General features: G+C 50.5%; 1 protein-coding gene across 1 annotated transcript in view; it reads left to right on the top strand.

Annotated features, from left to right (window-relative positions):
• Positions 1-26,890, top strand: part of LOC147711010 (dual specificity protein phosphatase 13A-like) — a 127,654-nt gene that overhangs the window by 20,239 nt on the left and 80,525 nt on the right. The window contains exon 2 of the mRNA XM_086920097.1: positions 8,371-8,579. Within this exon, the coding sequence (XP_086776223.1) occupies positions 8,371-8,579 (209 nt within the window). The remainder of the gene's footprint in view (positions 1-8,370; positions 8,580-26,890) is intronic.

Consider the following 26,890-nt stretch of genomic DNA (forward strand, 5'->3'; position numbering starts at 1 on the left):
CCTCTGACCATACCAAGACAGTACACTACTGGACCTGTCAGGAAGAAGGACTGCTGTGCTGCTACAAGGACTGCCACTCAGCTGGACTGCTGCTCTAGAAGAACTGCTTTTCTACTCTGGTGTGCTGCCTGTTGAGAGCTACTTGCTACCCTTCTCCCTGCTGAGGAAAAGAACTGAACTCATCTCACTTGAATCCAGATTGACTCCAAGGGCTTGATGGCTTGCTCATGTTCTGAAGTCTCAGGGCCATCAAAGACTTCCTACAACTCTGCAGCAGCATCTGGACTTTACCATCTCTAAGTTCTGCCTTGCCAAGTGGGAGCAATTTAGTCCTGGGCCCTTTAGCGTGCCTTTTTCTGTGCTGATCCAGCAGAATCAATGCATCGATGACTTTACGCTGATCGTAACCGACGCTTCACTTTTTTAAGCCTTTGCAGCTGCTGCCTGATGACATTTTTTTAACAGACAGTGCAGCTCAAAAATATTGTTACTGTGTGTGTGTTTGTGTTGCACAAATACTGTATACATTGCCTCTTTAGATAACCCTGACTGCTCTGTACCAAGCTATCTGAGGGTGAGCACAGGTTATCTGTTAGTGTGTATCTAACTTACCATGACTGGAGTGATGGTTCCTTCTTAGACAGGGTGCATGCTTGTGCCAACCAGAAACTCGATTTCTAAAAAAAGCACTGTGCTGTATGCACAAAGCTATATCCAACTCAGGCCCACAGTATTTAAGATCATTGGTGGCACACAACGTGTCAGCCATTCTCACCAATCAAGCTATAGTAATTTCTGTGAGGTCCCCAGAATCAGGAGTACTCGACCGGAAGGGCCCATCTTTCTCTTATCTGGGTCCTAAACTGTGGAACGCACTACCCATTTCTATGAGAAGGTGTCAGTCCTTGAGTGTTTTCTGAAACTTCTGGCGACCTGGTTCTTCTATATCAAATTCTGCTGTACCGTTCTGATGCTTTGCCGCACACGGTTAGTGAGGGGAAACTCTGTTGAGTAGCTATGTGCTCTATAAAATTATAAGAATAAGAATAATAATACAAAGAATTTCAAAATACAAGGATACCGGAGAATCAACACAGTTCTAGACCTCCGTGTCCTCATAAATTACAGCATCATTGTGAAGACCTGCTTGATTTCTTCAATGCAGTAAAAAAACAGATTTGAGTCCCCCTCCCCAAAAACATAATACCATCTCACTACTCATCCATCTTCTTTTCTCCATATCAGTGCACTTTCACTTAATTCATACAGTTAGACAATGAGGTACTTTTGAAACTGGCCATTCAGCTAAAAACTCCAACTTGCCAATGGAAGTGTAGCCAACTACTTATATGAAACAATTCACACCCTCACTCATTATTGATATTATAAACATAATGGGCACCTCCCTGCTAAATAAAGTAGATCACAACAGCTTGAAACGCTCCATCATTACCCCTCTCCCTAAAAAAAAAAAATCAGATTCAAAGATCCTACTAACAATACTCTATCGCTATTCTGCCCCAATAAAATTATGGTGAGAGAAGTTATGAGACAACTATGAGAAAATCCTCGAAAAGCACTAATGTTCGCGGGAAGCTAAGGTTGATGGGGGAGAGTCAACAGCACACAACCTAAAGAGAACAGAAAGTCATAAATTGAGAAGCTAGTTTTACCTAATCTACAGTCCCAGCTGTACTAATTTGCCCCCTACTATTTCCGCTGTCAATTTTGGAAGTTGCTAATGAGCTGGGAAGGAATGACTGAGTGACTATGTTTAGGAGTGTGTAAAAATGTATATAATTGTGAGAGCAAGTGGATGGTGTCACAATGAATAGAAGTAGTAAGTGTAGCATAGGAATGTAAATGTTGGACTATTGTTTCAGTTGGGAACATATTAGTATTGTGTTAAAGTTCCAGTGTGTGATAGTACTTTGTGCATTGTATGTTGTCGAAGTGTTACACTTTCTCATTCAAAATGTAGTTTCTATCCATATGCATCATGTGAAATTCATGAGATTGTACAATTTCTGCAATGTGGTATTCTGTGTGTGACGAGGGGGGGGGGGGGGCATTGCTAGCCAGCCAAGATAGCGAACGCCCTCAGTGAGGCTCTGCATCTCTCCCTGTTATCCTACACAATAACTCAGCCCACATCGCCATCCCCACCATGATTGACGGAGTCACATGCATGTTGGACTCTGGCGAGCTGCTGCAGAGTCGGCCACCTGAAGAAAAGCGACAACCAGCCCTCGTGGGGGCCAGCTCTCGGGCCCACATGACGGGCAGGCTGCGATTCCGCTGAAGATTGCGCAGGGCAAGTGACCCAGAAGTCAGATACAATGCCCTCCCAGCGGCGATCCATCCCCATGCAACACAGGGTCGAGGTTTCGGGCTCCGGAGAAGGGGACTGAGACCGAGACGCCTGAGGCGCAGAGGAGGTGTGGATCCAGTAGTGGGGCATGGTGCTGCAGAATCCAGACCTACGCAACATGACTGAGGCGAACCATGAATCCCCGTATGGCCTAACCCCAACTTCTGTCAGGGGAGAGCAGAGACCGACCCACACATATGAGTCGGACGAAGATGACGCCTGAATCAAAGTAGAGGTGAGAGGCATGCTCTGCAGTGAGTCCTGCAAAGCGGGCACTAGAACAGCACAGAGCCTGCACCTGATGACACGCAGGAAGACCCGCGGTCCATGGTGGCCTGACCCAGGACTGGGGACCGCCATACAGACCAGGTGAGACGAGGGGCAGTGCGACGTTGTCGGGCCCTTGGGTCTTATCAGGTCCACGGCTTCAGCTATGAGCCGGATCTACCAAGGGAACCATACTGCTGTCCAACTCCGGATGGTGGCACACGCATAGAAAGTTCCCCTCTTTGAAGCTGCTGCGGAGGGGACACAGAGTTGGGGAGCCCCCCTTGCCTCCATAGCGCCCCAGGCCATGTGGCTCGTGTAAAACCGGCGAAAGGGAAGGGCGTCCACAATACGCCTCTCACTATATAGACTGTCGTCGCACGCCCCAGCAGGCTGAACGGGCTCACCACTAATACCTGTTACCATATCTGCACATCCATGCTGTGACACAGGGCCTTAGGAGACTGGTTGCACCACTGGTGCTTAATGGACTTGAGGAGGGCACTGAACCCACAGACGTGGGTCTATTCCTTTTACTCCTCGACCGTTTGTGGGAGCAGCAGTATTAATCCCCAGCACTAAAGGACACACCCTTCCAAACATCTCTGGGCACAACTATTGACACTTTTTTTGTAAACTAATGCAGACTCTGTCACCGATAAAGGGATAGAATGGGACGCATTTAAAACAGTAGTGAGAGGACAATGCCTGGGACTCAGCTGGGGCATTTGCTGGCAATTGGACCGGGAGATAGCATCCTCGAAAACTGGCTTCTCCACCTAGAGTCTGGCACAGTGCTGAGCCCAGCCGACAAGCATAAGCTAGACAAATCAAGGCGTGAGCACGCTGAAACGATGGAGAATGCTACGATGTCTGAACCATGCCACGCACTCTACTCGCACCCATGCGGTGGCAGAGAGAGCAGACCGTCTGCTGGCCTGGATGATTAAAGCGGTACAAAAGGGGGTGGTGATGGACGGAGCATCTGAACCAATCAAACACTCACACCCAGTCAACAGATCTGGGTATAATCCATCACCGCTCTTTAGCCCACTCTGCCACCCCAGTTCAGACATGGCCATATGCAAATCAGTCTGACCCTGTGCCTCATGGGAACAGTCCAGCCCGAACTGCCAAGCTGTGCCTTCCCTGGACCGGAAACAAGCTTCCTAGGACCGGTTTCTGGCATTACAGCCGTCTTCAGCCAGGCTTGCTTGAATCCAGTGACAAAGTGAGCAAGGGACTCACGTCTGAGCATACCCTGCCAACTTATGGTGCACAAAGCGGTACAAAAGGGGGTGGTGATTAGACAGGCGCAAACGCAACGACTGATCCTCTCACTGCGCTCTATGTCAGAACCCTTATGGACCCCCAAGCAAGAAATACATCAAGAGTTTGCTAAACATTATACTAAACTATACGAGTCTGTTATTAACATAGACCCAGAGGCACTGGACACCTTTGTTTCCCCTTTCTCCCTGCCAGCTGGGGCCCCGTTGCTGATGGCAGAGCTGGATGAGCCGAACACACTTCTAGAGGTCCAGGCGACCATAAAGGCACTAGCTACGAATAAGGCTCCTGGACCTGACGAGCTACCAGCCGAATACTACAAGGCATTTACATCAGTCCTGGCCCAGCACTTACTGACACTGTACGTTAATTCACTGGATGCGTCCATCCTCCTGGCGTCACTCTACGAGTCGGTGCTCATGTCGTTGACTAAACCCGACAGGAATCCTGAATTGCTGGGCTCTTATCGCCCATTAGCACTTTTAAACACTGATTACAAGATTCTGCCCAAAATATTAGCAGATTGACTGGCTCCACTGGTGTCTCGGTTGGAGCACGCTGACCAAAATGGTTTTGTGCCGGCTCGTAGTACATCCATGAACCTACGGCGCTTCTTTCGAGTAGCTAAACACTCAGTAGACTCCTGGCCACATTTAGGTTGTCTGGTGCTTGACCTGGAGAAAGCATTTTATATGCTGGAGTGGGAGTTCCTGTTCGCCGCCCTTTCCAAGTATGGACTGGTCACCCACTTCCTACATCTTATCACACTATTATACACCTTTGCCACCGCCAGGGTCAAAACAGGTCTTTATGTGTCAGAATTGGGAGTGGTACTAGGCAAGGATGTCCGCTGTCCCCATTGCTGTTCTCCCTGGCCATAGAACCACTAGGCGAAACCCTTCGTCAGGAAAACATGGGGAATCCCCATAGGGGATAGCACACACTGTATCTCTTTATGCTGAGGATTTGTTGATATATCTCCGAGACATAAGGGAGGCGTGCAATGCCATAGCGAAGACACTACCTGACTTTGCATCCCTATCTGGCCTACGAGTAAATTGGGCAAAATTCAAGTCTAAACACTGACCCAGCAATAGTGGTCAGTGGCACTGGGGTGCAATGGCAACCGCCTGTATTTCGCTACCTGGGTGTCAGAATTTACCACCAATCAGAAGGTCTACTATAATGGTACCTCATGCAGGTGATTTGTGCAATTAAATCACAGATGGCCTTTTGGCTCCCTCTCCCTCTCACAGTCATGGGTCATATCGCGCTTCTAACAATGGTGGTCCTCCCACGACTATTATATTACTTCATCAACCTGCCAATCTATAGCAAGCCCCTAATCTTTCGGTCATTTGAACGTAATATGTGAGAATTCATATGGCATGGTTCGCGATGCAGGGTGGCATTAACAAAGCTATACTTGCCAACAGATCAGGGAGGATTTACTGTAACCAATATGGAACACTACTACCTGGCAGCTTAACTTCAGTGTATAGCCTGGTGGGTTGGTGGACTCTACTTAGTGGACACTGCCACGCAACTACCTGCAGGTACACACTAATCATACGATTATTCCAACCAGGGAGGAAAGGGACAACAACCATGCAGCTAATGTGAGCAGTAGCCTACAGATGCTTTCACCGCAGCTTACGCCTCACAAGCAGCACAATCTTATATGCACCTTCCCTAACCTATACAGGGTACACCAAGAGGGCCGTGTGCCATCGCTGCGGCGGAACTCTCTGTCTGGGGAAGCAGGGATACAGACACTGGGAGACATATCGCGACGGGCAATTAGCACCCTTTGACACCATGGATGAGGAGGATGACCTGCCACGGGGCCAATTCCTACTAAACACCTTGCTGACCTCAGCGCTACACGCACTGTGGGGAGACATAACACAAGAACCCGTCACACACCTCACCATCCAATATATGAATGTGATGGGGACAGGGAAGCACCTCACAAAGTGGTATGCTGATTCACTGAGATCGCATGCAGCGCAACCACTGACATCTCTTGGACAGCATTGGGACACTGACCTCCGTCTGCCATGTACAGACTGAGAGTGGTTAGCTATACTAGAGGGGCCCACACATTTTCCCAGGAATGCCAGATTCTGTCTGATACAATGCTTTTATAGTACGTAGAGCACACCTGACATCAGCCAAAATAAACAAATACTTCACATGCACTGACACTCACTGCCCCAAGTGTGGGCGGGTAAACGAGAACCTACTACATATGCTGTGGACTTGTACTGCACTTACCTACTACTGGTAGGCTATTATCACTCACCTGTCACAGTGCGCTGGCAACGTAGTAGAATGTACTTGGGAAGTATGCCTTCTGGGCTTCTACCACAGATCCTAAAAGTATACAGTAACGTTCAGATTCATAAACCTGGGGTTGATTGTCGCCAAGCGCTGAATCACCAGACGAATGTATGACGTTACAACTCATACATTTCCAATGCATGCCTTTACAACGCAGTTTTTATATCGCAACATCCTTTACAACGCATTCTTTTACATAGAATGCCATTACATTTCATTTTCAGAAACTACCTTTACAACGCATTCCATTACATCGCATTATACCTTTACAACGCATACCATTACAATGCATACCATTACATTGCATTTAAGGTAAGTGTTGGATAGTATATGGGTAATAATTACTATTCTAACTCCAATGAGTGCAACAATAGAGTAAGTCTTGGATAGTGTAGGGGTAAAAATTACTATTCTAACTCCAGTGAGTGCAACAGTAGGGTAAGTGTAGGATAGTGAAAGAGTGCTATGCGTTGTAATGGTATGCATTGTTATGACTTGCGATGTAATGCCTGCGTTGTAGTGACATCGATTGTAATAACATGCGTTGTAGTGATATGCAGTGTAATGGCTGTGTTGTAATGACAGGCGATGTAAAGGATGTTGCGATGTAATGACTGCTATGTAAAGGAAGTGCGATGTAATGACTGCGTTGTAAAGGTTGTTTCCCCACCAGACACTGGAAGTGTCCGGAACCCCCACCCAAGAAAGCTTAGTTTCATTCACTGGTGAACTTGGCACAGGCGGGGACGGTCGCTCTGCACTGTGAGGGTACCCTGGGGTTACGCAGGCTCCCGATGGCAGTGGCTTTGGGCACGATTCTACAAGATCGCCGCACCACCTGGCAAGCAAACCCAGGATATTACCATGGGCACTGGCGAGGCGCAGAAACTGACAACTGGCATAGTGTCATGAAGGCGCCTATATGACCTATTAGATAGAACTTCAGGCGACCTAATACCCTAAAGAACCCACGTACATATCCAGAATACATTACATCCGATAGGAAAGGTGGAGGCTTTGCCATACAAAGACCACATGCAAATCACAAAGAATGAGCAGAGCGCAGGAAATAGGGGGCAGCAGAGTACTTAGCAGGGTAACAGTTAGCACTGTACATGCGTGCTAACCATCTTTTCCTCCCCTTTTCCTCACTTCCCTGCCCACCCACCCTTCCTAGCCTACACTCCACATGTTGCACTCAGAAATGGATGCTGCCGGCATCATAGGCACACAGTGCAAGTGGCTATGTTAAGAGTTGCTGCTTTCACTCCACTCGAACTAAAGAAAGCCCATGTGATCCAAATGTGTTTGTCATTGAGCATGCACATGTGTAACACCTGTTATTAAATTTAAAATTATTAAATACATTTAAACAAAAAAAAGAGGTTTTCTGTGGGTGACAAGCTGTTTTACATTAACAGTGTATTGCAAGGGTATGAGTTACATACAATTTGACATACACCTTGGATTCCAGTGTGTAATTGTATTTAGGGTGTTGTATCTTTATGTTGCTGTCCTTCGATAATTGATTTCCCTCTGTGCGTACTTATTATAGATGTATTTCACACGTTTGTATCTTGTGTTTTGTATTATTTTCTATGTGAAATCTTTTCGGTGTTGCCAAGATTTTATGCGGTGATGGGACTTAAGGTTGTTTTAGCACGATGGGGCAAGAGGGAGATTAGGTGAAGGTAGTATCTGAACTTGTAGATATCTAATTTGTAGTTTTGTGCTTTAGCTAATATGGATCCCCACACCTTCCCCCGCCAATCAACCTTTACCTCCTTTCAACTCTAGGGGTTTTCAGCTTCCTTCTTTGATGTTTATGAAGATACAGCTTGCATAATGGTTCTGCAACTAAGCACTTACCTGGTACTGCAAAAGTCTGCTATGGGCAAACCCATTTTAAATGTAAAAGTGGCATGTTTTACACCTTCCCGCTTATAGCGTTTGATGTGTTTGACCACTCTGCAGTTCACTTGAGAACACTGTTTCCCCTAAGGCCCAAATGTGGTCCAAATTGGTCAACGCTTGAGGATGGATGGATGGATGGATGGATGGATAGATGGATGGATGCTAACATTATGTTATTTCAACAGATCTGCAGCCCGTGACTTAAACTATCTCCAGTGCATGGGAATCACCCATGTCTTGAATGTAGCTGATAATCGCAGCGGACCCTATTGCCTACCAGGCATGCCTTTTTCTTACTATGGTGTGCCAGCACTTGATCTTCCATCATTTGACATCAGCCAATACTTCTGTGAAACTTCCAAATTTATTGACCAGGCACTAAAGACACCAGGAGGTAAGTTTAAAGTGGAGCAATGGTATTCAGTGATTGACAATGAAGAGGTGTTTATGATTAGTGCTCCCGGTTTTATGGTATTTATTTTTTTGACATTTCCCTCTGTATTTGCCCATATTTATTTTTTGCTAATTTTATCTGTATTTATCCATATTTATTTTAGGTTTTGTGGAAAAATGAAGCTGAAATTAATATATTTCCACATCTATTTAACCAGTAAATATGCACTCATGCTTGATTGCCTACTAGGTTTCAATGCTTTAAACACCAGAAGATAAATTAATGCACTTTTAAGTAAATATGCAAATTTCAGTATCAACCTTGTGCACATCTACTACTGCTAAAACCTCTTTACTAAAATTCCTTTCTTTTTTAGCCCCCTTACCTATCAATCCACACAGCCATTGGCCTGTCAGTCATGGCAGGCAGCATTTAGAATTACTCAAACAATAACCCAATTTCCGTTTATATCCCCATTTAAAAATAAATACAGACAAGAAAATAAATGTTTTCTGTCAGTATTTATCTGTAAAAATCAGTGAAAACAGAAAACAGGGAGCCTTATTTATGATCCACTGCATGGAAAGAAAAGCTAGTTAAAAAAGCCCACGGAGGATCCAGACAGAGTGAGAAATAGAAAGTGAGAGAGAGACTGAAGAAACGTTTAGAAACGGATTGAAGTGAGAGCTAACATCAGACTAACGGAAAAGACTGGGGGAGCTAGACGCAGACATAGGCACTGGATGTAGGGGTGCTGGGGTGCTGCAGCACCCACAAAATAACCATGCTAGAGGTAAGAAAGTGAATGAGTAATAAAGATGCCTTTAAAAGTAGCTTTTATCTTGTGACATTTGCATTCCGCTCAAAGATACAGGCCATATGTTAGGCTGTGTCTTCTGACAAATTGCTGCTTCTTCTTTTAAACGTCATATTGGTGTTCACTTTTCTGTCTCTGAATGCAAAGTGAGAGGTTTTTGTAAAGTGAACTCTGTAACAATCTTTCAGGGATACGGTGAGTGTCAAAGCAAAGGCAGCAGGACGTCATTTTTTCTAACACAGAACAAATTTAAATACCTGTAAATTAACTGTACACAATATATTAGCAGCAAGGAAAGCACAAAGTAGACATATTTTTAATTTTTAATTATGATGGAAACAAAGATTTGAATATGATCAAAACGAATTAAGACATTACTGGGTGATGCTCATATTTTACAACATTAAGTGAAATCTGTTTTCCACACATTATCATTTTTGCACTGTATAGTTTTAAAACTAAAACTTTATGTCTGTGCAAATTTAGTAGGTATTTCAATGGTAAATATGCAGTCTGTAAATTACAATGCGCTACGTGGCATCCCTTAGTAATATATTTGGAGCATTTTGCTCCAAAACGCACCACCAGACACATACTACACCCTTATCACTCTGCTGCTGGAGAACTAGGGTGAGCTAGTGGGAATTCTGTAGGAAACACAAGGGAGCTAGGAAAAAACTGAAGTGAGAGAGAGAATTAGATAATCTGAAGCCACAGACACTCCACTACAAAACAAGCATTTACAATGCAATGGTCTCGGCATCATTAAAGGTAGAGCTATTGGCATTGCTCATGACATTTCTTTTTTTTTTTAAATCATAAATAAATGGCATTGTCATTTACATTGCCAATAGACAGCACTCTGCACTCAACAGCACACAGCACTCTGCACTCAACAGCACACAGCACTCTGCACTCAATCATTCAATCAATCATAACACTTGTATAGCGGGCTACTCACCGGGAGGGTCTCAAGGCGCTTGGGGGAAGGGGTCCGCTACTGTTCGAACAGCCAGGTCTTGATTTGTCTTCTGAAGGCGAGATGGTCCTGGGTCAGTCGAAGGTGGATGGGGAGGGAGTTCCATGATTTGGCCGCCAGGTAGGAGAAGGATCTTCCTCCGGCGGTGGCTCTTCGGCGGCGAGGGCGTGGCTGGTCGATCGTGCTGGCGGGTGGGTGTGTAGAAGGTCAGGCGGTCATTGAGGTACTTAGGGCCCAGGTCGTGGAGAGACTTGTGTGCGTGGGTGAGGAGCCTGAACGTGACACTCAACAGCACACAGCACTCTGCACCTGCACTCACTGCTCTGCACACTCACTCTGCACTCACTACTCTTCATTCATAAAGGTAGAGCTATTGGCATTGCTCATGACATTTCTTTTTTTTTTAAATCATAAATAAATGGCATTGTCATTTACATTGCCAATAGACAGCACTCTGCACTCAACAGCACACAGCACTCTGCACTCAACAGCACACAGCACTCTGCACTCAATCAATCAATCAATCATAACACTTGTATAGCGGGCTACTCACCCGGGAGGGTCTCAAGGCGCTTGGGGGAAGGGGTCCGCTACTGTTCGAACAGCCAGGTCTTGATTTGTCTTCTGAAGGCGAGATGGTCCTGGGTCAGTCGAAGGTGGATGGGGAGGGAGTTCCATGATTTGGCCGCCAGGTAGGAGAAGGATCTTCCTCCGGCGGTGGCTCTTCGGCGGCGAGGGCGTGGCTGGTCGATCGTGCTGGCGGGTGGGTGTGTAGAAGGTCAGGCGGTCATTGAGGTACTTAGGGCCCAGGTCGTGGAGAGACTTGTGTGCGTGGGTGAGGAGCCTGAACGTGACACTCAACAGCACACAGCACTCTGCACCTGCACTCACTGCTCTGCACACTCACTCTGCACTCACTACTCTTCATTCATAAAGGTAGAGCTATTGGCATTGCTCATGACATTTCTTTTTTTTTTTAAATCATAAATAAATGGCATTGTCATTTACATTGCCAATAGACAGCACTCTGCACTCAACAGCACACAGCACTCTGCACTCAACAGCACACAGCACTCTGCACTCAATCAATCAATCAATCATAACACTTGTATAGCGGGCTACTCACCCGGGAGGGTCTCAAGGCGCTTGGGGGAAGGGGTCCGCTACTGTTCGAACAGCCAGGTCTTGATTTGTCTTCTGAAGGCGAGATGGTCCTGGGTCAGTCGAAGGTGGATGGGGAGGGAGTTCCATGATTTGGCCGCCAGGTAGGAGAAGGATCTTCCTCCGGCGGTGGCTCTTCGGTGGCGAGGGCGTGGCTGGTCGATCGTAGCTGGCGGGTGGGTGTGTAGAAGGTCAGGCGGTCATTGAGGTACTTAGGGCCCAGGTCGTGGAGAGACTTGTGTGCGTGGGTGAGGAGCCTGAACGTGACACTCAACAGCACACAGCACTCTGCACCTGCACTCACTGCTCTGCACACTCACTCTGCACTCACTACTCTTCATTCTGCACTCACTACTCTGCACTCACTACTCTTCATTCTGCACTCACTACTCTGCACTCACTACTCTTCATTCTGCACTCACTACTCAGCACACTCACTCTGCACTCACTACTCTTCATTCTGCACTCACTACTCTGCACACTCACTACTCTGCACACTCACTACTCTGCACTTACTACTCTGCACTCTGCACTCACTACTCTGCACTCTGCACTCACTACTCTGCACTCTGCACTCTGCACTCACTACTCTGCACTCTGCACTCACTACTCTGCACTCACTACTCTGCACTCACTACTCTGCACTCTGCACTCACTACTCTGCACTCACTACTCTGCACTCACTACTCTGCACTCACTACTCTGCAATCTGCACTCACACTCTGCACTCACACTCTGCAATCTGCACTCACACTCTGCACTCACACTCTGCACTCACACTCTGCACTCTGCACTCACTACTCTGCACTCTGCACTCACTACTCTGCACTCACTACTCTGCAATCTGCACTCACTACTATGCACTCTGCACTCACTACTCTGCACTCTGCACTCACTACTCTGCACTCTGCACTCACTACTCTGCACTCTGCACTCACTACTCTGCACTCTGCACTCACTACTCTGCAATCTGCACTCACTACTCTGCACTCTACACTCACTACTCTGCACTCTGCACTCACTACTCTGCACTCACTAGTCTGCACTCACTACTTTGCACCCACTACTCTGCACCCACTACACTGCACCCACTACTCTGCACTCTGCACCCACTACTCTGCACTCTGCACCCACTACTCTGCACTATGCACTCACTACTCTGCACTCTGTACCCACTACTCTGCACTCACTACTCTGCACTCATTACTCTGCACTCACTACTCTGCACTCTGCGCACTCACTACTCTGCACACTCACTACTCTGCACACTCACTACTCTGCACACTCATTACTCTGCACACTCACTACTCTGCACTCTGCACTCACTACTCTGCACTCTGCACTCACTACTCTGCACTCTGCACTCACACTCTGCACTCTGCCGAAGTTCCAGGCTTCATAACCACACTGGGGTCACTCCCTGACATGCTGCGGACAGTGGAGTGCTAACACGTCATGGCACAGTGTCAGGTCTGCTGCAGAGGAGCGGCCGAAGCAGGCCCACACGGCAACGCTTCTACTCGAATACAACAATAACCAATTCTGCTCCAGGCTCTGACATTTACAACGCCCCGTGGGAAGCGGCGAAGAGTGGAATCCTTAGTATAAAATGTGTGCACACCTGGTTCAAATGCGTTCACGATGGTTGGCAGAGTTAAAGCAGCTCAATGGGTTAGGCGCCAACAGCACAGGCCCTGTGTAACTTGCAGGACACGCTTTAAACCCTAACATAACCAACTCAACCTTCTGCCTCACAGAGGGATGAAGTGAGCACCGTTCTACTGGGCAGACCTGGGGTAGGGCGTGAGGGTTGCCAGGGGCGCGCACGTCACTAGGGGCGTGCACACGTGCACAGCAGTGCGCAGCCCCTGCCTGAGAGGACGAGGAGCCCCCGTGGTGTGGACCGGCCAGAGGCCCGATGCAGGCCGCAGTTGCAGCGACCTCATGGATGGTGGACGCTTCGGATCTGCAGGGTGCTCCCAGAGTCGAGGGATCTCATCCAGTTCTGCATTCTTATGCAAGAAGCCCCCGCTGTGGCAGTAGACGTCGGGAGTGGGGGCTGAGGCCGCTGATGCGGTAAGTGGGGCTTAATTGTGGGGGGGAGGCGGCGCCGTGTGTGTGTGTGCGTGTGTGCGTGTATGCGTGTGTGCGTGTGTGCGTGTGTGTGTGTGTGTGTGTGTGTGTGTGTGTGTGTGTGTGTGCGGGGGGCGGCGGCGGTGTGTGTGTGTGTGTGCGCGTCTGTGTGTGTATGCTGTGTGTATGCGCGTTTGTGCGTGCCTTCGGCCTTCATTAACGTTGTGTGTGCGCACGCGCGCAAATCGGGTCCACATACCCTAAGAGGCTCGTGCACCTGTCTGTCTCCCTTGGGAGGCATTTTAACAACAATAGGTCTCGCTGCCGAGACCTAAAAAAAGGGCATGGCCGAGAGGGCCTGGAAGCAAAAGGTTTAAGTGGCCAACCCCTACTAGATCAAACATACAAGCTCTGCACTCAATCAATGTTTGCACACCAGCGGCACATCCGAAGCGCAGAAATTTGGGTCAGACCGGTCATCAGATTGGCCAATGCCAACCCTCAGACCGTGGGCATAGCTGGTATAACTAAGGCACAAGGGAAGAGAGAAAGACAAAAGCAGGAGAGAAGGAAGAAGAGGCACTTGAAGCAAATATGAAGCAATATATATCCCACTACTACCATACAATATTTGTATTGGGGAAGCAAGTTTTTTCTCAGTACATTCTGCCAAGATACAAATTTGAGGTTTTGGGTGATTATTTAAGTAATGGCTTACCTAATGGGTTTTAATTGTGTCAAGTCCCATTCACAAAAGAGGCAAAAATCTAATGAAATACACAAATCATCATTGCTCCTGACTGCGGTCATCTGTATTTGACAGACATGGTAAGTAAGACAATGGTAACAGCCTCGACCTATAAAAACCTAGGATAATGCAGTTTGGGCCAAGACCCAGGAATTCTTGGCAACACGCACAGTGTGTGCAGTGAGCACAGAAGAGGAATATGAGAATTTCACTTACGCATTGTGCACTTTTTGTTCATCATAGCCAAGCTTAATACACACTCGTCCAAAAACACAAAAACAAAACACCACTTCTTGATGCCACTGTTAACTTCACAAGTCTCTTATGGGTCCAGCTTGCACATGCTGTACTGTGCAGTTGCAGCCACAAACAATGGCACATTTGAGGTAGCTCCTACTGGGTTATGATCCTCTGTAACACGTGCTATAACATGTAAAGGTATTTTCGATACCCAACCTCTAATTAATTAAGAAGGGTAGATGGGTAGGAAATGGAGAACCCTGGATGCTGACTCTCAGATAGGTCATTAAGAAAACTTCCACAACAGGGCTTTTCCAATCTGTTTTTGTAGATTTAATCAAATATTAGCATCATGACAGAAAGCAAGTCATTAAAGTTAAGAAAATTAGCATAAAACCAAAATCATATTACAGGCAAAATACCACATGCCTGTAGACCTATATCTAGAAAGGACCACAAGCATTTAGCACTCTAAGCAAAAAGGAGAAAAAGCATGTCTTTCACAATGTTTTACACAAAGAAAACACTAATTCATAACTTGTTTTTACGTACATGGTAACCACTAAATTACTTCCACAGCACCAATCACATTATTAATTTCAAAATAAAACATACTTGCACATTAGTTTAATTGGCTGTTAAATTCATGACTTATTGCATACAAGAAAAGGTACGTTTTTTTAATGCAAGAACACGAGAAAACAAAGATCTGCTTCTGCACATTCATAACGGAGATTAGCTCATAGCCTTGAAATGTTGCAACACAACTATATCCCGCCCCCAAGGAAGCTAAAGATAAGTTACGTCTGCACACAAGGACGGCATCATGGTTTGCAGCTGAATTTCGATCATTTTAAGAAAACAAATACAACACAAGAAGGTGCGCAGGTCGAGCCCAATAAATAAACATCCACTTTTCTGCAATGTGACTATTGTAAACACGGCCTAGTTATGCTAACTTAATTAAACGTACACTAAGCACTATTTTCTAATAAAAATATTGCACTTTTACCCTAGTTAGACTGTCAAATGTTATAAAACCCATTACACCTACTCTGCGGGGAAACATACTCCTGAAATCCACAAATATATGCTTAAAATGGGAAACATTAAAACATCCCCTTTCATCCCACAAGCTGATTGCAGCAAATCGATCAGTAAAAAAACAAAACAAAAAAAAACAGCTTGAAAAGGAAAGGCAGAACAGCAGGTACTCGCTATATCAGAATATATGTTTGCAACAGAGAAGTGCTGGCACACTCCTATTAAATGCACAGAATCTCTGCTGAGAAGCCCAGATGCTCTGCCTTTCGAATGAAAGACACTCATGTACTCGGTATCTTAGAGGACGTGTCCATTTAAACACTGTATAAAGGGTATACTGGCATGAAAGTTGGTTCTCAAAAACAAATGCGCCATTAGCCCTTACAGTCTGCAGAAGTCAGACCACGGAAGCATCACTATAGCATTACATGACAATGCCTCTGCCTAGAGGAGGCAGCAAGACCTTCCATCCGCCACTCCCTAAAACAGGAGCACAATCAAATGCTGGAAGTCTGACATCACCACCACACCCTTCCACACCCTTCCACAACCACAGGAGCCACGCTGCCTGCGGCATAACAATAAGAGTGAAGCATGCAGGTCAACAATTGGGAAACACCCAAGTAGAAGTGCACGGGCCTAGGGAGACAGATAAATAGAGAACTATTTGAGAGGGATGGAGAATGTGTAAAGGCTGCCTTTTTTGTATCCGGAATAGAGGCATCGCTGGTGCACCGTGGGTGTTACCCCTGCCCTCCATACCGTACACCCTCCACACTATGCAAGCTCGGACATCCACTGACGCACAATTAAACCTGGGGCGCTGGTGGGCCTCCTGCTGCGGGATGGCTGTATCGATCCTGCACTCTGCTTCACAAGGCTGTGCCACCACTGCAACCCCTACAGTGCCAAACTGCAGACAGTGACCGCTAGCATGTAAGCAGGGTACTCGAGCCCCTGAACCCTGTATCCAAGAGGCGTGGTGGCGACAGCTCCGGTTCAGCCCTGACACCACCACCGCCCAGACAACTGCAGTGCTCCTCTAAACCGAATCAGCGGCTGGGTCCACTAGCTAACTCACCCGGAGCAGAGGCTGCTTGCTGAAAGATTCAATGACTCAGAACCGCTTATGTTGGGCACCCAGCCTGGAAGGCGTCCGGCTCGTCTGCCTGGATAACGGGGTGCCGCCTCCTGCCCAGGGGCTCACAGCCAGCTGAACCCAGGCCGCAGCGCTGTCAGGTGTGACGTACAAAACAAGCACAATGTCCCTTGAAACAAGCCGTGAGCGTGCATGCCCCCGAACTTCCGGTTTCGGGATGTGCACGCTCACGGCTTCTCGTGAGGCGGGATCGGTGGCAGCAGGAGTGGCGGCAGGTCGCTGCAGAAGTCGTGGCAGGTGGAACCAGAAGTCGGGAGTGGCGGCTGAGGCCGCTGATGGGGTAAGTGGGGATTGGGGGGCTTGGCACGTGTGTGTGTGCGTGTGTGTGCGTGTGTCTGCTTGTGTGTGTCTGCGCGTGTGTGTGTGCTTGCCTTCGGCCGGCCTACTAAGCGCGTCCACAAAGCCTGGTCGGCTCGTGCACCGCTCTGTGTCCCTTGAGAGCGAACTCGGTAGTAATAGGTCTCGATGCCGAGACCTAAAAAAGAGCTCATTTTCTCCATTTTCAAATTGGAAATATGAGATCCCTTCAAAATGTCTCAGAGCCTGGAATAAATAAGATCCTTTGTAATTTGAATTTTCATCACACCATTGCTTTTCTCTTTCAGTTAAAAAAATAATTGAAAGCTCCATCACAATATTCTGTAGTGTAGAAGAGTGTATGTGCGCACATCCCAAACCATTAGTGCGTTGATTAGATTCACCTGCTAAATATGGCTTTAGGGGGGTTTTAATATATAGACCAAACAATGAATGTGCATGTGTGTCTGTCCACAAAAGCATTCCGTTGGATTTGGCATTTCAAGGTGCATGCATCTACCATATCTTCAGGAGTCTGCCAGACATCCCCATCCATACGTGAGCTGCAGGCACTCAGTTCAACTCGAAGAGTCGTGCCTGTCCAGAGGTACTTCCCTGATGTGGTGGGAAGTGCCCAAAGAACCAACTGAGACCATAGAATGAGAATTTGTGAAAATAAGAAGTACTGTAGGTAATGTCACCATTTAAACGACAGCTATCCTCCCCGAGATTAAAGCAGGCCCTCTGCCTCTCCGCGTGGAATCCATTTGAGTTGATATGTAACCATCTGCCACAATGATAGACAAGAGGTACAAGGACGCGGGTTGACAGGCCTGATTATTGCCAAATGCCTGCTCACCAGGCGCAGGAAGGCCCTCTCGCGATTCCTGTACACTTTCATTCCCATTGCGCAACAACACCCGTGCTCCCCCCCTGGGTGAAGGTGCAGTGACCAGCACTCTTACGGCAACCGCACAGCGAATAAATAGCTCAGGCACATAACTCGATACACTTGGAGATTTCGCAACCCCAGTTCAAACCCCAAATCCCCCCTTATACATATCCGAGCCAGTCTGAGGTCTTCCACACCCATAATACTACCTCGTCCTTGCACACAGGCCATCTCTCAGCCCCGGCTGCCACCCTACAGCTATGACCCCTTTGCAGAGCAAACGGACAAGGCCAGAGATTTGCACTCTTGATATATTGTTGCCTCAATCAAATGTTTCTTACCACAAACCTAACTCATGCTGCATATGTATTAACCCCTGTTTGTAGCCTTTAAAAAATATGAATAAAGATATTTAAACTAAATAAAGGATGGGGGTTGACTAGCTGTTAGACGGACCGGGAGGGTCGGCCGAGACTACGGGGAGAGGTCTCCGGGGAGAGCCGTCTCCAACGACTGTACAGACAAGTAACTTCCCCCCCACAGACGGACACCACACAAGATTGAAGGTTAACGAGACTTTATAGGCAATTCTTAGGTTACGATGATATGATACAAGGAGGTCTGGACTCAGGGGTCCCCTCGGTTCTAGTCTCTGGCTTAGGAAAGGGGTAGCGGGACAGTCTTTGTTACCAATGAGTGAAAAATAGCTCTCAATCCTCGAGCTCGGCGTTCTAGATGATCGGGCCGCGGCGGAGCCAGGCAGGTCCCGAGATGGACGAAGGAAGACGACGGTCCGCGGCGGAGCCTGCAGGTCCCGGTGAAGATGACGGTTACAACGGTCCGCGGCCACGCCAGCAGGTCCCGACGACGATGAAGGATAAGGAGGTTGCGAAGGCTGTGGCAGCGCCAACAGGCAGGACGATGGTGCACAAGACAGAGCTACGGCAGCGCCAGTAGTCCGTCAAGGATGAGTTCCTCTTTACGTCTCTCGACTCCAAGATACAACTGCCTTCCTGCTCTGGAGCTGCCCCAGTTATAGGGCTGGCGGGCTTTGATGTCCGGACCCTCGCACTTGGAGGTCGGGAGGTCCGGGATGAGGGAGTCCAGACACCCAGCAGGGGGGTGGAGCCAGCGCCCGGGGAGGCGATGGGCGAGCGGCACTTGGCGGGGGAGAGCCATCGGCACCTCTTTCTCTCATTGACTTGCCAAGTAGCCCGCTCACCTCCTGGGTGGAGGGTGGTGCCGGAATGTCTGAGGCCGGGCCAGGCCCAGGGTTGAGGTCGATCGGGGGCCAGGCGGCCTCGTGGTGGAGTGTCCAAGATGGCGCCCCAGGCTGGGCGCGTGGGCCGGCAGTGGATCGGACCCACGAGGTCAATATGCTCGAGGGCAGGGGTCCCTGAGGGGACGGGGGACGTGCAATGGTGGTGTGTGGTACTTGCGTGACTGGACTCAGGCCTGGTTGGGCCGGGGGAGAGCGGCCCTTCATGTGGCCTGTCCAACATGCGTCCCCCCCAGCTGAAGGCGGGGAGAGTTACCCATCCTCTTGGGGACTCTCCTCGTCGAGGCGGAAAAACCGGGACAGGCCATCCGCGTTGGCGTGATCTGGCCCAGGCCGGTGTTCGACTGTGAAGTCCATGCCTTGCAAGGAGATGGACCAGCGTAGCAACTTTGGGTTTTCCCCCCGCATATGCATCAGCCACTGCAGGGGTCGGTGGTCGGTCTGCACCCGGAAGTGGGTGCCAAAAAGGTAGGGCCGGAGCTTCTTGAGGGCCCATACCACAGCGAAGGCTTCCCTCTCTATGGTGCTCCAGCGTTGCTCCCGTGGCAGGAGTCTCCGGCTGATGAAGGCCACCGGTTGATCAAGGCCTTCGGTGTTCACTTGCGACAGGACTGCCCCAATGCCCTGGTCGGAGGCGTCCGTCTGGACGACGAACTCCCGGCTGTAGTCTGGGGCCTGGAGCACAGGGGCGGAACACATGGCGGCCTTCAATTGTTCAAATGCAGTTTGACACTCTGGGGTCCAGTTGACTTTCTTGGGCTGATTCTTTGACGTGAGTTCTGTGAGGGGCCCCACTATGGTACCATAGTCTTTCACGAACCTTCGGTAATAGCCCGTGAGGCCCAGGAAGGCTCGTACCTCGGTTTGGGTGATGGGGGGCTGCCAGGCCTGGATGGCGGCAATTTTCAGCTGCAGAGGGGCCACTAGGCCGCTTCCCACCTGGTGTCCGAGGTAGGTTACAGACCCTTGCCCAATTTGGCACTTGCTGGCCTTGATCGTGAGGCCAGCTCGCTGAAGGGCTTGCAGCACTGCTCGGAGGTGGTGGAGGTGCTCGGTCCAATGGTGGCTGTATACAGCGATGTCGTCTAGGTAGGCGGCGCTGAATCCTTCGAGCCCCGCCAGGACCTGATTGACGAGTCGTTGGAATGTTGCTGGGGCATTCTTCATGCCGAAGGGCATGACCGTGAAATGGTAATGGCCATCGGGGGTGGAGAAGGCAGAACGTTCTTGCGCTCGGGGTGTGAGGCCGATCTGCCAATAGCCTGCTGTCAGGTCGAAGATGCTGAGGTAGCGGGCAGCTCCCATTCGGTCGACTAGTTCATCTGCCCGGGGGATGGGATGTGCGTCTGTTCTGGTGACCGCATTCAAGCCCCGGTAGTCGACGCAGAACCGGAGTTCTGGTGTGGTGCCGGGGGCAGCTGCTTTGGGGACCAGTACGACAGGGCTGGCCCAGGGACTGTCTGAGAGCTCGATGACCCCGAGCGTGAGCATCTTGGCTACTTCCTCCTGGATGCAGGCCCGTACCCGATCTGGCACGCGGTAGGCCCGGTGGCGGATAGGGGGGCTGTCCCCGGTGTCCACATCGTGCACACACCAGGAAGTGACCCCTGGGGTGAGGGAGAACAGGCTGGCGAACTGTGACAGGAGGGCTTGACACTCTTGGCGTTGTTCTCTGGTGAGGGCCTCCGAGAGCCGGACCCCATCCACGGAGCCGTCTTGCTCCTGAGTCCGTAGGAGGTCAGGGAGAGGCTCGGAGTCTTCTTCAACCCCATTGTCTGTGGCCATCAGGAGGCTAAGCTCCGTTCGCACAAAGTGGGGCTTTAGTCTGTTAGCGTGGAGGACCCGGAGAGGGTTCCGGGAGGATTCCATGTCGATGAGATAGGTGGCAGGACCCTTGCGCTCGATTACTTTGAAGGGCCCCGTCCATTTGTCTTGTAGGGCGCATGGCTCAGTGGGGGACATCACCCATACCTGTTGGCCAGGTTCGAATTCAATGGATGAGGCATTCTGGTCATACCATTTTTTCATGTCCTCTTGACTGGCCTCTAGGTTGGCTTGCGCTAGTTCTCTGAACCGCCGGGTCTGGTTGCGGAGGGTGAGGAGGTACCGGAAGACATCTGGAGGGTTCTTTAACGGAGGCATCTCCCAGCCCTCTTTGACTAGGCTGAGCGGCCCCCGCACTGGGTGTCCATATAGTAGTTCAAATGGGCTGAAGCCTAGGGATTTCTGAGGGACCTCTCGGTAGGCGAAGAGGAGGCACGGCAGCAGCACATCCCACTGGCGACGGAGGGGCTCTTCCAACCCCCCGATCATCCCCTTTAGCGTGCGGTTGAACCGCTCAACAAGTCCGTTCCCTTGGGGGTGATAGGGGGTCGTAAATCGGTAGGTGACCCCGCACTGTTGCCAGAGGGATTTCATGTATTTAGAGATAAAGTTCGTGCCTCTGTCGCTGACGACTTCTCGGGGGAAGCCCACACGGGAGAAGATCCCCATCAGAGCCCGGCCGACTACCGGGGCTGTCACAGTTCGCAGAGGAACAGCCTCAGGGTAGCGGGTGGCGTGGTCCACTAGCACCAAGATGAATCGATGGCCTTGTTTTGTGCGCGGGTCCAGGGGCCCCACAATGTCTATTCCGACCCTCTCAAATGGGGTAGTGACCACAGGGAAAGGTTGCAGGGGGGCCTTTAGTTTGCGGCCGCTCTTTCCACTGGCTTGGCACGTGGGGCAAGATCGGCAATGCTGGTGCACATCGTTCCTCATTTTGGGCCAGAAGAAGTGGGTCACTAGGCGACTGTAGGTTTTATCCTGTCCCAGGTGCCCTGCCAGGGGGACATCGTGGGCCAGGTTTAGCAGAAAGTCTCTAAAACGGAGGGGCACCACTAACACTCTGTTGGCCCCCAGCTCGGCGATTCTTTGCTCGCTGTACAGCAGATCATTGTCCCAGTAGACCCAATGAGTTCCGGGGGTATCCCCTGCGCTTTGGGCGAGCGCTTGCTGGCGGAGTCCCTCGAGGGAGGGACAGGTCTTCTGTTCTTGGCGAAATTGTTCTTGCGTGGGCCCTCCTTCTTGAGGCCACTGTTCGAGGTTATCGAGGTCGGAGGGTTGAGCTGGTTCGAGGGGGAGGCCATGGTCGGTGGTTTCGGCTGGGGCGACCGGAGGCGGTGGCGCCGGCCATTCGGGTTCTTCTGGGCGGTGGTTGGCACGGGCGGCCATGGACCGGGTGGTGACGCACGCCCAGTCTGGGACGCCTAACATCCCCAGGTGTTCTCTTCGCTCCACGGCTGCCCACGGAGAGCTTTCAAGGTCGTTTCCAAGGAGGCAGTCTACGGGGGCGTCGTCTCGGACTGTTACTTTCAACATGCCGGAGACCCCTCCCCATTCGAAAGGGACGCAGGCCATCCGACACAAACTTTCCGAGTTATCGGCTGATCGTACAGGGCAGAGAATGTTCGGTAGATACTGTTCTGGGGTCACCAGGTGACAGCGGACGGCTGTTACACTGGCCCCGGTGTCACGAAGGGCTTCGGCCCGGCGTCCATTGATGCTCACCCATTGGCTGTACTTCTGGGTGTTAGCGGGTAGGGGGACCCGCGGGACCATGTCTTTTCCCCCTAAGCATGCTAGAGCCATGGCGGCTGGCTCCCACTCCTGATGCTCTTGTTCGTATTCTTCCTGCTCCTCGGAGATCTGTTCTTCCCCTAGGGCCGCGGCGGCCACTTGGCGGGGTCTTGGGCTCTGGTACTGCGGGCAGTTTGGGTCGTTTGCGTAGTGGCCGACTCGTTGGCATCGGTGACACGTGACATTGGCTCTGTACCCCGGTCGCGCCGGGGTGCTGCCCCGGTTGGCCGGGGGGGTGGTGCTGGTTGCGGGGGCGGTCGGAGCGTTGTCTTTTCCTCGCCCTTGGCCCCCTCCTCCTCCTCTGGGTCGGCGCTGACCATTGTTGTTCCGGTTCTGTTCGTAGAACCCATTCCGGCCCACTCTGGTGATCTCCCACCGGTCAGCTTCTGCTGCGAGCTGCCGGGGATCTGTTAATTTGCTGTCGAGGAGGTGCTGGCGGAGTTCAATGAAGCAATTGTTTGACAGATGCTCCCACACCATCAGATTGAACAGTTGTTCGTAGGTCGTGACGTTGCTTCCTCTGATCCAGCCCTCGAAGGCTCGGCTGAAGTAGGTTACATAGTCCACCCAAGTTGTACCCGGGATGCGGGTGCAGTCTCGGAACCTCTGACGGTACATCTCGGGTGTGAGGCCATAGCGGGTGAGGAGGGCCGCTTTCATATGGTCATATGAGGTCATCTGGTGGTCCGGGAGCTGTAGCAGGGTATCACGGCCCTCATTGAGGAATCTCCCCCATAGACCGGCTCCCCAATCGCTTCTATCGATCCGGTGTGCAGTCATCGCGATTTCATAGGCCTTAAACCATTGCTGGATGTCGTCCTCTCGGAAATATTCTCGGACAACATCCTTGGGGATGTGTACCTTTTTCTCTGTGGTCCCTGAGGTGTGGGGTCGCTCGGGCACCCCTGCTTCTTTATTCTGCTTGCGCAGGTTGATCTCGGCTAGGTTCCGTTCGTGTTCGTACGCCAGTTTCTTTTCCTCGAGCTCCCTTTGTCTCTGTTTCTCCTCTCTTTCTTCTCGGAGACGCAGGTGCTCTAAGTTGATTTTTTGTTCGGCCAGCTTGAGTTCAATGTCCATCTTGAGTCGGGCCATTTCCAGCTCGTGTAGTCGGGTTCTTTCTCTTTCCTGGATCTCGTCTTGCGAGAGACCCGTTCTTTGCCCTTCAGGGGCCGTGGTGGTTTTTTCTGCGGTGCTTTGATCGGGGGTTCCAGCAGCCCCGGTCTCTGCCCACGATTCTAGGGCCTGCTTGAAATCGTCTTTGGTGCTTAGTCCGGTGGTAGCGATACCCAGTTCGATGCAGAATTGTTTTAGTTCACGATGGCTGTACTCTTCCAGTTTCTCCATTTGGAATTTCTCGGTTGATCCGCTTTCTTTAGTTGTCATTGTGATTTCGTCGTGGGGTGAGCTACTCTCTGTACGTTATGCGGTGATTCGAATCGCGCCGCTGGCCACCAATGTTAGACGGACCGGGAGGGTCGGCCGAGACTACGGGGAGAGGTCTCCGGGGAGAGCCGTCTCCAACGACTGTACAGACAAGTAACTTCCCCCCCACAGACGGACACCACACAAGATTGAAGGTTAACGAGACTTTATAGGCAATTCTTAGGTTACGATGATATGATACAAGGAGGTCTGGACTCAGGGGTCCCCTCGGTTCTAGTCTCTGGCTTAGGAAAGGGGTAGCGGGACAGTCTTTGTTACCAATGAGTGAAAAATAGCTCTCAATCCTCGAGCTCGGCGTTCTAGATGATCGGGCCGCGGCGGAGCCAGGCAGGTCCCGAGATGGACGAAGGAAGACGACGGTCCGCGGCGGAGCCTGCAGGTCCCGGTGAAGATGACGGTTACAACGGTCCGCGGCCACGCCAGCAGGTCCCGACGACGATGAAGGATAAGGAGGTTGCGAAGGCTGTGGCAGCGCCAACAGGCAGGACGATGGTGCACAAGACAGAGCTACGGCAGCGCCAGTAGTCCGTCAAGGATGAGTTCCTCTTTACGTCTCTCGACTCCAAGATACAACTGCCTTCCTGCTCTGGAGCTGCCCCAGTTATAGGGCTGGCGGGCTTTGATGTCCGGACCCTCGCACTTGGAGGTCGGGAGGTCCGGGATGAGGGAGTCCAGACACCCAGCAGGGGGGTGGAGCCAGCGCCCGGGGAGGCGATGGGCGAGCGGCACTTGGCGGGGGAGAGCCATCGGCACCTCTTTCTCTCATTGACTTGCCAAGTAGCCCGCTCACCTCCTGGGTGGAGGGTGGTGCCGGAATGTCTGAGGCCGGGCCAGGCCCAGGGTTGAGGTCGATCGGGGGCCAGGCGGCCTCGTGGTGGAGTGTCCAAGATGGCGCCCCAGGCTGGGCGCGTGGGCCGGCAGTGGATCGGACCCACGAGGTCAATATGCTCGAGGGCAGGGGTCCCTGAGGGGACGGGGGACGTGCAATGGTGGTGTGTGGTACTTGCGTGACTGGACTCAGGCCTGGTTGGGCCGGGGAGAGCGGCCCTTCATGTGGCCTGTCCAACACTAGCCATCACCAATTTGGATCCCCCACTCCTCATCCCTCTATCTGCACAATACTGAGACTGGCTCAGTCCCTGAGGCACACAGTGATGGTGCTCGTTATTTAAACACCTCGTAGCCACGTGAGCGGCTTGGCTGCCATCAGGCACTTTGACCGGCTCCTGTTTTCATCGTCCTGCACTCCAAACAGGTGAGTTTTGGCAGAACTATGATCATTTATTTATTTTTCCTTCTGTAAATTAGTCATTTGCCCCGTAGGCTCGGATCCTGCATTTATTGTGTTTTTATTCGTTAAACAGACGGAGGCATTGCTGGTCGAGCTCTCTGCCCCCAACCGCCCCCCCCCCCCGCCCCCTGCTTCAAAGGCTTGTTCTAAAAGGTAAAAGCATGGGTCGGCTTTCAGCGCAGCGTTTTGACTTTTCATTTCTTCGCGCCTCGTTGCTGTGACTTGGAAAGGACATACCGCTTTGCGCAGGATAAAACATATCCCTACCTCACTGAAAACTTCTATTCTACAAATAATGGGAATCAAGAGGGTGCTCATGCCAGCAACTGGGGCACTAGAAGGGTCACTACTTTTTCTGACACAACTGATTCTGAGGGCGAGGGACCCTCAACTCGGAGTTATCCATCTAGACAGGACTTTGAGAGGCCTCCAGCAAACAATCGTTTTTAGGGCTCGCCTGCTGATGCGCTTCTGCGCATCGCTGGCGAAGCTCTATTACGGCTTATCCAGTTTTGAACCACCACTGGCGATTCCACTGGCGATTTCTTCAAGTGCATGTGCTTTTTAGGTCATTGCGCAAGCGCAAGCCCTAAAAAGCGCGTGCACAATGCCACCAGCCGCCTGCCTGCCTGCCTCACATTACCAGATCAAAGGCAGCCCAGCCCCCCTCCCACAAGCTTCTCAGGGTGTGCTCTGCCTCAGGCCTGCATTTCTCCTCCCCTCGGGCAAACAGATAGCCGCAATAACACCCTCCCTGCTCAGCTTTTTTCTCAATTTCTCCCCATCTACACTTCCCATTAGGAGCCCTTCCTCCCCCCAGATAATCTATCTCCATAAGAGATAAGCAGCTCTTCCACCATCTCAAACCCGTATTAGTGCTCCTCACTATGCATGTTTTTACTTAGAAAATCAGCACAATGCAGCAGTGTGACATCAAGCCAGGTTCATCGACATCACTACAAAAGTAAAGTTTTTATTCCCCATTTCCTCTTCAAGAAAGTGACTGCGCATCAGCCTCTACGGATCAGAAAGCGGAGCCCCTCCACTGACCGGGCTGCGAGTCAAAAGGCCATGTTTCACAAATTATGGTTTTCGTGGTCTTATTCTGGAGTAGCCCTGTTGGCAAGAGAGGAAAGAGCAAGGCTCTGACAGTCAGTCCTCCTCTGCTTCATAGTATGCCGCGCCACTATAGTAAGTTGAACAAGGGATATTATTTGACAGAGAGAGGCAACCTGCATCTATTCACGGAAATACATTGAGCAGTCTACAT

Source organism: Lissotriton vulgaris, chromosome 5 (genome assembly GCF_964263255.1).
Source record: "Lissotriton vulgaris chromosome 5, aLisVul1.2, whole genome shotgun sequence".
Classification (NCBI taxonomy): domain Eukaryota; kingdom Metazoa; phylum Chordata; class Amphibia; order Caudata; family Salamandridae; genus Lissotriton; species Lissotriton vulgaris.